General features: G+C 33.3%; 1 protein-coding gene across 1 annotated transcript; it reads left to right on the top strand.

Moving 5' to 3' along the window:
- The first annotated feature begins 4524 nt into the window (after positions 1-4524).
- LOC135131583 (pickpocket protein 28-like) lies at positions 4525-10049 on the top strand. The gene is made up of 10 exons (XM_064059394.1): positions 4525-4673; positions 4722-4967; positions 5022-5142; positions 5198-5334; positions 5389-5590; positions 5645-5915; positions 6306-6369; positions 6426-6632; positions 9435-9603; positions 9645-10049. The coding sequence occupies exons 1-10, from the start codon at positions 4525-4527 to the stop codon at positions 10047-10049; spliced, it is 1971 nt and encodes a 656-aa protein (XP_063915464.1).
- The last annotated feature ends 2060 nt before the right edge of the window (positions 10050-12109 follow it).

Here is a 12109-nt window from a genome sequence, read left to right as displayed (position 1 = left end):
ATTTGTAACCGTTTAAAACAATTTAAATCATTTTAAACCGACAAATCTTTATGTTAACAACGTCAGGTGAGAAAAACGTTTCAACAAGGCTGAAGTCGAATCTGTTGTCTTTCAAACTTCTAACACGTGCATGTAATTTATTGGGATACCTCTGTAAATCACTTTATTACCAGTGGTTAAAAATTAAATTGCTACCTAGAATAAATACAAAAAAAAATCATTTGCAGAAATTATGAATGGTCCGCAGATTTAGTTGAGAAGTGCCTATTTTGTCAGTACTCCTATTTAAAATTTCCCTTATTTTAAAGTTTAGAAGATATGCGTGTACAACCTATTAAAGAAAAAAGTATGTGGCTAAAAATTAAAAATTACTTAAAAGAATACTGTAGAGTTTCAAATATACATGGTGTTCACTACCTAGCTACAAAACGATCAAACACTGAAAGGTACGTCTTATAAATGAACTTAGCCTTTTAACACTAACACTGTCTTTGTTTTTGAATTAAGATTAATATGGGCAATTTGTTTGGTACTATCAATGTCTTGTTGCATTTTTATGATTTACAAAATATGGCAAAAATATGAAAACAATCCTATCGTTATTAATTTTGCAAGTACACAACTATCTGTGCATGAAGTACCATTTCCTGCTGTAACCATTTGTCCAGTATCAAGGAGTTCTAATTTCAATTTCAATTATAGCGATGTTTACTATAAAGTACAAAATCAGAAACCAATTTCTGATGACGAGTTAAGTAAAAAAATAAATTAATAAACAATTAAAATCTAAATTAAACTTTATAGATTCAAAATATTTCATCATATGTATTTGTTATGTGACGATTCTGATAGTTTGGAACTCAACATCAGTAAAACGGTAAATGACGACTTTTTTACAGTCATAAGTCAGGTAACGTATACAAAAAAAAAATTTTATGTTTCACAGAAAAAAATTTTAATTTAGTTGCAACCAGATATAAGTTTGGAATGTGTCTTTCAAAATACTGAGTGCAAAAACGGTACTTTCACTTCTATTCTAACTAAGGACGGAATTTGTTATTCATTTAATATATTGAATTTGAATGATATTTACAGGGAAGACGTGTATTGTTATAAAATATATATTTAAAACTGCAAATAAATCACTGTTTTTCAGAATCTTCCATCCAGATATTTCTTCTACATACAACCAGGAGAGTGATTTTAATGTCGACACAGGCTATGCCCCAGACGCTGGAGTATTCACATATCCTAAGAGACCATATACATCTGGATATCAATATGGCTTTGTGTTATTCTTGGCAGACCTTTCGGTGGAAACAGACGCCTTGTGTTCCTCATTTAACCAAGGATTTAATGTATGTTAATAGATTTAAACAGGATGAAAAATCATTCTGATAGATTGTTTTGTAAAAACGGTCGAACAAAAAACAAGTTTACTTATATGGTGTTTTGACGTTGATTTAATTGTTTAAAGTTATTATTTTGGTGTGCACTGTTCAGTCAAGTAGAGTGTTTTACTTTCTAGTTATTACATTTTATAATTACCTATTGCTTCGTTTCTCGGTGATTTAAGGTGTTTCATTCATTTATCATTTATGTTTCTTCTCTTTGTTTACTTTTCTCTTTATTGTTTTTCTTATTCTTCTCTATTCCAAATCTGATGTTTGTTTTTCCCCTAATTTCTCTATTTAAATACCGTAACAGTTTATACTCCAGTTCTTATTTTCCGACTCATATCATGTTTATTATCGCATTCGTTCTTTCTTCACTAGATATACTTTCTTGTTATCTTGGTTAAAACTACGTCGTATACTGACCATTTGTTCCACAGATTTTTATTCACCTTATTTCCATACAGTCATATTGCTCTTCTTTTCCATCTGTTGTTTTTCTTCTTCTTTTCCTTACGCTGCTTCCTTGTTTCATTTTGGAGAATATAAATGTTAGGACAATTACATTTTTATCAATCACAAACAAACACTGGTACTGCTGATTTTTTTTTATCGCGCTTGTTAAATTAAGAACATTGATTGCAGATTTATATACATAATCCTTTGGAACTTCCTCGCTTTGGCAATTCTTACTTTCACATTTCCTACAAAAAACATTCAATGGTAGCTATACAACCTGAAGTAGTTATTACGTCTGACGAAGTTAAAAAATTCCATCCAGAGAAACGAAAATGTTACCTAGGCAGCGAAAGACCGTTGAAATATTTTCGGACGTATACTCAATCGAATTGCTTCTTGGAATGTCTTACTAATTATACTTTAATTACATGTGGTTGTGTGGCCTATTATATGCCCAGTGAGTTTTAGAAATGTTTCTATTAAGTTTATTTTTAAAGCGATATTTTAGGAACTAACAACACGAAAATTTGTGGAACTGGAAGTAAGAAGTGTATGGATAAAGCTGAAGGTATATATACATTATTAATCATTTAGTAGTGAATAACGAATATAATAGAAGTTATTTAAACATAGTAAGAAATAACAGCTAAAGGCCCAGACAAGTTTTATCTAAAAGGTATTAGACAATAAGTAATGCTTGTTATTTATATCACATATCAGAAGGATGTGAATTTATTTAGCTGTAACAGTTTACTTAAGTTGTCTGAAAAATTCACAAGCGACCAACTGATGTTAAATAAAAAATTGTTTGCAAGATCCCAGTTTGTTACTTACGGTCAACTGTCTTAATATTGATCCATTGTAACATATACTGAAAACATTTTTTAGGCAGCACCTCCCTCGCCCTGAAGCACAGTACAACATATTCAGCTTTTTCGAAGAATGATAAAATTTGATTTTGAAATTATTTACCGTGACTATTATAAATTAAAATAAAAACAAGGTGTCAATCACAACATCAGTACACATCGAAATATCAAAGACAACAGCGGATTATTAACGGTTTCTATGATGCTATCAAGAGGTTCATTATTACATTTATAATAGACAAATCAACGTGGATTAATAAAGCACAAATACAGGAATACATTATTTTGTAAAATTTAAATAACTTTTATTAAGAAAAATTTGGAGTAAACGTCATCAATTATTGGTGAAGACGATTACATAAATTTTGATTAGCATTTGATCATCTTTACCATATTCCTTAAACAAATATAAAATTTTATGACAATCGGTTCGGTAATTTTGTAGATTATCTATGTAATGAAAATCGACGCAGGCGACAAACAGACGACAGACGACAGACAGACAGACAGAAACGTCGTACTCTAGTCTAGAGGTCATAAAATGTCGAAACAACATCAAAAAAAGACGGTCGCCAGATAGAGTTTTGTCCTAGTACTTACTTGGCTTACGTTCGAGAAGTCAAAACAACATCCTAGACTGTCTGCACTATACAACAAAATTTTATAGTGTCATTATTTTTACACTGATATTATTTTTTCTTATTTATTCTAATGCTTCTTTTGTTATGAATGTTTAGATAAACCCAACAAACTTGATATCAAAAGATCTACAGACAAGTTCCAAAATGTTCCATGTGTTGTGCATGTGTTTTTAGTTTATTTTCCGAGTGTAAACTAAAGACAACATAATAATACAATAAGACAATATAATTGAAGTATACAAAAACAGCAGCAGTAAAATTGACTTGAATTTTTATGTCACAATAAATATTTTTGCTTTTATAACTCTATGAACCTCCTTGCTTGAGACCAATTTTTTAAGGTATAACTAATAGATATGTTCCAGAAAACATGATCAGCGAAGAAATGGCAAATAAGTACTTTAAAAAAAGAATAACAAAGTGCGATTGCAAACCATCTTGTAACAACTGGCAGTATATCACAGAGATGTCTGAAGATGAATTTGATGTAAAGAAAAGGTTGGCGTTTGAATTCAAAGAACCATTGCTTGAAGATACTGAGTAAATTCTTAAATTAATGATATCATATAACACAAAAAAAAACTAACTCTTTCAGTGCAAAATTCTCTGTGATGGCTATTTTCTTTAAACGCGAACAATTTATGGCACTTGAGAGAGCAGAACTCTACAGTGTGTTTGATTTCATATCGAATTTTGGTGGACTGCTGGGTCTATTCATAGGTTTTTCTTTGTTGTCATTAGTTGAAATATTGTATTTTTTTACTTTAAGGATTTTCTATAATAATAGATTGTTCGGTGGCTGGTCTAATTCAGTTTGAATGTCATGCACTCATATCTTAATTAATGTCTATTGTCTAACTCAGAACTATGTAACTAGTGAAAACAAAAAAATAATAATAAAGTGTATTTGTGAAAATTGTTGTCATAGTGTTTTTTAAAAATTTATCATTATTGTATTTTTTTTAGCAGTTAGATATGCATATGCACATATATCGATATAAATGGATTTTATCTTATCATTCGATTGAAGTACTGTTGTGTAACCCAACATTTTCATCAGTATTATTAATCCGAAAGCATTTTTCATAAGTACCTTATTACTCCCAAAACGTTTCTTGATCAAGTGTTTTTAAAATAATTGTCCTTTCCACCGAAGGTACAATGGATACAAATGTGAAATATGTCGATATGGAAACTTCAAAAAAATACAGTTTTTGGAAAGGTGCTAATACTTATTGTAGAGAATACACAGAGATATCTGGTATTCATGGACTCCGTTACTTAACTGAGAAAAGAACTGTCTTTGAAAAGTACGTAGAACACTGAAATAAAACTTGTAATATATTTATTTATTCTAGAATATTGTGGGGACTTTTGCTACTAATATCACTAGCAGGATGTACTTTAATGATCTATCAAATAGTAGAAAGGTATAAAAACAGCCCTATCGTAGTAAGTTTTGCAACAAAGGACACACCCTTGTTCAGCATTCCCTTTCCCGCAGTAACAATTTGCCCCGAATCAAAATGTCTAGAAGACCATTTTAATTATTCTGATGCGTATAACAAAATATTTCATTCGAACACACGTTTAAACAGTACTGAGTAAGCAAGAGTATGTCCATGATATCTATATAGTATCTATGAAACATATTTCAGAATGCGTAATTTTTATTACATAAGTTTATTATGTAATTCATTCGAACAAAATGCATTTTTTACTTATGTTTATAACACAGCATTCCAAGTTGAAAATGATTTTAGTGACATAATTAATGAAGTAGGTTTACTTGCTAACTATTTTTTTTTTATTAATCAATACGTTTTTTATTTAGTTAAGGCCTGATGAGTTAATAAGTTGTTCATTTATGGGAGATGATTGCTTGGACCATTTGTATATTGTTCTTACCGATCAAGGAATTTGTTACTCTTTTAATATAGTTGATCAGGAGGACATGTTCAGAAGTGATGTGTATGTCTATGTAGTATTTTAAACCTCTTCGTTATGTACCAAGGAATATTTTAGAATTTATTATAAACCATATCGAAACTTAACAGCTAAACCTGTCAGCTATAACAGTGACACCGGATATGCAAAAGATGCTGGCATTAATGCTTATCCAAAACGAGCATTGTTGTCAGGTGCTGATGATTCTTTAAATATAGAATTAGCTCATGAACGATATACAACCGATTTGCTATGCAATAAAAACAACCAAGGATATAAAGTAAGTATTCACTAATCAATTAGGTACTCTTTCTTATTTTATGATAAATTTTAGGTTTTACTGCATAACCCTCTAGAATTTCCTCGTCTCAGTAAGTCTTATTTTCGTGTTCCACTTCAAAAGACAGTGGCTGCAATGGTTGAACCAGCACTTATCGCAACAACACCAGCAGTAAAAAATTTTAACCCAGATTCGAGAAACTGTTATTTAGAAAACGAACGCCCTTTACTCTACTTTAAACCTTACACTCAGTTAAACTGTTTACTCGAGTGTGAAGCAAACTTTACTTTGATGATCTGTGGCTGCGTGACTTACTACATGCCAAGTATGTACTGTAAATTGCAGAAAAGAGAAACGAAAAGCATTCTGAACTTTTTGTTTGTTTTCAAAATATTTTGTAACATAGCTAGTATAATTAAATTTAAGTAGAATGTGGAAAGCACAAAACTGAATTTACTTCGTATTACAGGACAAAACTATACTAAAATATGTGGAATCACAAATTCTGTTTGTGCACAGAAAGTACTTAGTAAGTATTAGCAGCAAGTATATGATGGTATATTGTACTTAATAATATATGTAATAATATTTAATTTTTAAGAAAAGCTAAAAATTTACGAATTGAATAATGAAATATCTGGTTTTTCTAATAAATCTATGTGTAACTGCAAACCTTCTTGCACCAGTTTAAAATATAACGCCGAAATATCACTAGATGATAATTACATGAAAGATTATCTAACCATGATAAATACCACTGCGCTACTAGGTTTAGAAAAGTAATATGTTCATATACGCATTGGCACCCTAAATATCTCTTCTTCATATTTTTTAGCTACTATTATTCGTCTTTGTTTGTCTACTTTAAGTCAGATCAGTTCACTGCAATTGAAAGAAATGAGTTATATGGACCATCAGATTTGGTAGCAAACTTTGGAGGTCTTCTGGGACTGTTCACTGGATTTTCACTCATTTCTGGTGTAGAAATTATCTATTTCATTACAGTAAGAATATATTATAATATACAACTTTATGGCAACTGGTTTGGAAGAATAAATTAAACCTATTTAAAGCATGACACATCATTGTACAATACACATATTATTTTATCTATAACGCAATTTCATAATTTTTATGTATTTAACAAGAATTGTGATAACATAATAAATACTACATATTATACATTTCTTTTTATGATTATTTTGAACGTTAACTGTGTTTTACATCATTGACTGACCGCTCCCGATGTAGTACGGAAAGAGTCATAAATGGCTTCTCTGTGGAGCTCTTTTGCCGGCAAATCTTTAACATTGTGTACAATACATGCTCCCTCCTGTCATTCTAGCTCTATAAGTACAACAAAACGGTTAGAACGGCAGTAATATTACAATAAGAATTACACTTTCTCTTAAATAAAATTTATAATTCGGGTTCGTATTAATAAGAAATAAATATTTGGGTACAGTTGGCTCTAGAAAAAAATGGAACTGTCAAAGTTAGTATGACAGATTACTGTGTGAATTTTCCTAGTTTAAACCCGACTATTTTGAAATAGGTTAGAACAATAAAGATAAAGACATTCCTAAAATTTGGTGTCAAAATAGTGACAAATATTGAACAGGTTTGTCAAACTGACTAGTAAGAGACAGGTACATTTTACGTTGTACAAAAATTCCATTCTAGATTTTTCTTGAGTCAGCTGTACGATCAGTTGAAGACCAAATTCACAGGGCGTTACTTTATACGCACAGACTGCGAATATAAAAATTACTTTGACCTACCACAGTAAATCACAGAACACAGAATACAAGGAAAAACTTGAATAGTGTAATAAGAAACTGCAGAAAATATGTTGAAGCAATTAGTAAAGTATATCAATGGCAGTATAAAATAAGTCTAGACATAATTGTTAATAATAATGTAAGTAAATGCAAACATCAATTAATTTGATTAGTCAAGAACTAACATATTGAGTTTTATGTAACATCATTACCACATTTATCGCATTCATTAAACAAAGCGGATGAAATACAAAGTAAAACTTGTATAGTGTTTAAACATGTGCAAAAATGTTTGCATACATGATTAAAATTATACCAGACTAATTCGATTCATCGATTTAGCAAATACAATGAAGGCTGTTGAAAATATTCGGGAATAATGTCCTCTGAAAAAAAGACGAACTTTTGTAGTAACTTAAAACATTATGTTAATGAGTTTAATGAAACAACAAGTATACATAGCCTACGTTACATAACAAGTCATAGATCTACATCCGAAAAGTAAGTCACAACAGTCCTTAATTTTTTACTTGTGTTGCTTGATGTATTGAGAACGTTAATTATAACTGACTTCTGAAAAAGTAAAGAATTTCGAAACTTATAAAGAAATTGTGCAATTAGTGCGCGAACAACTGCAGTCTAATAATAATATTATTTGCTAAAATCGATTTATGTTGGTTTATTATTATTATTAGTTATAGTGTAATCAATAATCATTATCAATAAATTGTTTCATTTGCCACTTTTAGTTTGAAACAAGATATGTGGATAACTAACAGTAAATCGGTCATCGTTAAAATTACCAATTTTAAGAAAGAAAAACTGACATTAAAACATAATTTCTTAGTTTATTCTACAACTGTTTTAGAGTACTTGGGCGCGTGTTACACACAATATTTTTTTAACAACTGCATTATTGCAATAAAACAACTTCTTAAAGTTGCTTTACTGGAACTTATTTTTAGAGATTTACTATATTTATGCCATGCGTTTTGTCACTTTTTAAATAAAACAAAGATAAAGACAGTACTGCGTAACATAATGTTCCATTTTCCACGTATAGTTTGAATAAAAAATTGTGAAAAAAATATATTAAGTACTACAGAAAGGTGCTCTAAACCATTATCGAAAATACACTTTTTAACGTTACGGTAGACAGCCGTAGATCGTACCAATTTTAACAAAGTTTGTTATTTTCCACCTCATCCTAGAGATGGAATTCATCAGTTTAAAATTTGTCAGTTATAAAATTTATGCCATGCAACTGGTGTTTGCAGTTGTGACTCACTTACTTAAAGAAGCCAACTTTTTTTTATTTCTATATACACATGTCACAAAAATATTGGTGATCGCCTTAAAGAATTAATTCAACTAGACTGATGGTAAGATTGATTAAATTCCTTTCCAGATTTAAAGAAGACTTTTGATTAAAAAAAATACTATATACGTGCTTTCCAATCACATGCTAATAAAATGTGTTTATCTCCATAAATATACAGTGTTTCCATTCAACAAATTTAAAAAATCGGTTGTTTTCTAAATACTAATACAACAATTTGTATTGAGATACAAAACAAAATTTGCAAATTAGAGTTACAAATTATATTGCAAATATTAATTTAACATATTACAGACCCTGTTACTATAATTTTTAACAAGTTTAATAATCGTAACTAAAATTTTCTTATGATTATAGGGTGGAGGTAGGTCGTGGAAACGTGCCGCCTATCACTTTATACGGATTTTACTAAATGCCCAAGGGCTCACGACAAATACCAAAGGCATCTGTATAAATGGTTGCCTAAATTTCTCATATCTTATTAAAAAAGAAAACGTGTCGGTTCAATAAAACCAAAAGATCTTCAGTCATGGGACTTACGATTTGATGGAGACAGTATGAGCATAAGTGCTTTTATTGGGAGAGCAGAGGAACTTTGTTTCGCTTATGCGGTTGATTATGATAGTCTTGTTTTGGATGCGATTTTTCTTTTCGCTGGAAGAGTTCTCGTATGATTACGGGCTAATCGTTTCTCTATAACGTCGTGGTCGACGTTATGTTCTAGGCTTCCTGCAGAATTTCAACCTCCCAATTTTGATAAACTCTTGTGGGATGAGATTCGTACTCGTCGTCAAGTCTCAACTGAATCTGTCGGTATTTTTATTGCTCAAATGGACAATCTTTTTTCGGGTTTTAATCGTCTCATACCGGAGGAGGTCAAAGTGAATGTAGTCGTATGAATCTGGCGCCGTTTTATCAGCTCCAGCTGGGTTAGACGCCAGCCAACTCTGTCGAGGCCCTTTGCGGCCTTTGCAAACAGTTAGAGCGTTGTAAGTATACAGCCGATGACTGCCAAGGGTATCCAAATTCGAGTTCCAAGCGTTTCGAACCGGACTTGGCCTGCTGCATGTCTTCTAGTCAAAAGTCGCGGGGTCAACCAAAAGTGTCGATGGTAGAGACGAAATCGAGTCATTCTCGTTCAAAATGTGACAAGACTGTACATCGTCTGTCGATTATAAGACTGTTAAGGGCGTTACATGCTACCGATGCAAGAAACCCGGCTATACCACTATTCATTCCTATCCACATTTTAATTTACAGTCTACTCCGAGTACGTCTCGTTTGGGAAACTAGGAAAGGGCCTGGAAAATGGTCGCTTCCAAGGTCCATCCTCATCTAAGACCATCCATTCAGAACTCGCTCTAGAGATCGGGATAATCGTCCTCATTTAGAAGTTAGTTGCTATAATGTAATAATGCGAGGTTTGCTTAGTTCGGTTGCAAGCCGTACCGTTATCGGTCGTGCTGAAATGGCATTACTGAAGTCGTTGAATCTTAAAGTCGATCGGGATCCCAATCTTCATTGTGTAGTTATTGATGGGTCAGATCGTGAGGTAATAGGGAAAATTCAAGCACTTTTTCGTTTGAAGGATCGCGTTATCGCTCTCAACGTGCTTCTTGTGCCCTCGCTTCCTCATACACTCGTTCTCGGTGTTAATTTTTGGACCTGTATGGGCGATGTCCTGATCTACGTAGTGATAGTTGGTATTTTTCTTCCGTTTCTGTTGATAGCATCGAAACTTCTCGTGAATTCTCGGTTAGTTCTGAGCAGCGTGCCACGCACCTTGGGTCAGGCTTACTTTTCTTTCAGTGCTTCAGATCTTGGTTGCGTTAAAGAGGTCGAACATAGAATCGACATCGAATCGAAGACATTGCCTATTAAATTACGCAATTTTCCTATTTCGCCGAAGTTGCAAGAAATTATTGATCGCGAACATGACTCGATGTCGAACCTTCGTCTTCGACTTGGTCTTCTCCCATCCTCTTAATACCTAAAAAGGACGGAACATATCGTTTTTGTGTCGACTATCGTCGTTTAAATCGAGTAACCAAAAAAACGCCTACTCACTTCGGGAATTTTGGACAAGGTTTGAGATGCGCTTTATCTGAGGAGTCTTGATATCAAATCGGCCTACTGGCAGGTTCCAGTGGCGACAAAAAGTTGAGAATTTACAAGGTTCTCCGGAACGGGCTGAGGGTTGTTCCAATTTCCGTGTATGCCTTTTGGGCTTTCTAATGCGCTGACGACTTTTCAGCGGTTGATTGTTACAATTTTGGGACATGATTTTAAGCCTTACGTTTTTCAGTGCTTAGATGATATTATTATTGTAACACCTACTTTCGAAAAACACATGGAAGTTCTTCAGTTAGTTATTGAGCGTCTGCAAGCTGCAGGTCTAACCTTAGGAAAGGACAAGTGTTTGCTTGCCAAGTTTTTCGACAATCGCGGGACCTTTGTCTAGGATTCTACGTAAGAAACAAACATTCGTTAGGCGTTTGGAGCAAGAAGTGGCTTTTCGTCTCATTAAGGAAAGGTTAGTTTCGGCTCCCGTGTCGTATTGTCCAGACTTTTCACGACCATTCATCATCCAAACGGACGCTAATGATTATGGGATCGTTGTAGTATTGACTCAGGAATATTCGGATAGCGAACACGTCATCAGTTATATAAATCAAAAGGAGTGCTTAGCCGTGATTTGGGCAATCGAAAAATTCCGTGGTTATGTGGAGGGGTATCATTTTAAGGTCATTACGGACCATCACTCGCTTATTTGGTTACAGAGCCTTCAAAACCCCACAGGAAAGCCTTGTCGATGGGCTCTAGGTTTGCAAGCATTCGATTTCGAAATCGTTCACCGTAAGGACAGTTCACATGTTGTGCCGAATGCGCTTAGTCGAGCCGTTACTAAAATAGATGTCGTGTCGAAAACCGTGAACTCTTCTGAGGCAGACATAGTGTGTGTTTCGGCCACGGTAAACGATCGTCGGTACACCCGTATGCTTGCGGAAGTCGAAAGAAATCCTATTCTCTTTACAAGTTCGCCTATAATCGTGACACTACTTATGGCGATCCGCTTTTCGCGTGGAAACGAGTAATTCCCAAGAAATATAGAATAAAGGTTTTGAAGAAGAACCACGACAATCCATGAAGCGGTGACTTAGACGTATTTAAAAGGTTTGCTATTGGCCACACTTGCGCTCTGACGTCACACGTTATATACGTGGATGTAGAACCTGTCAGATGACTAAACCCGAGCAGCTGGCGCCAAAAGGGCTTATGACAAAAATCCCATCGTGGATAGACCGTGGAAAATTATTAGCACGGATTAAGTTGGTCCCATTCCTCGTTCTACCCAGGGATATGTACAAGCATTTTAGTCGTGAGCGATTGTTTTAGTAA

This window comes from Zophobas morio, unplaced genomic scaffold (assembly GCF_036711695.1).
Source record: "Zophobas morio isolate AGI-343-1 ecotype UQ-CSIRO unplaced genomic scaffold, CSIRO_AGI_Zmor_V1 ptg000021l, whole genome shotgun sequence".
In the NCBI taxonomy this organism is placed as follows: Eukaryota; Metazoa; Arthropoda; class Insecta; order Coleoptera; family Tenebrionidae; genus Zophobas; species Zophobas morio.
This window is presented reverse-complemented; position numbering and strand designations above follow the sequence as displayed.

Bases quoted from the DNA above. Each gene is read 5' to 3' on its own strand.
- LOC135131583 (XM_064059394.1), top strand. From the start codon at position 4,525: ATGGATACAAATGTGAAATATGTCGATATGGAAACTTCAAAAAAATAC. The intron at 4,674-4,721 runs GTACGTAGAACA...TATTTATTCTAG, and splicing joins AAAAGAACTGTCTTTGAAAA to AATATTGTGGGGACTTTTGC. The intron at 9,604-9,644 runs GTATGAATCTGG...CAGCTGGGTTAG, and splicing joins AGGTCAAAGTGAATGTAGTC to ACGCCAGCCAACTCTGTCGA.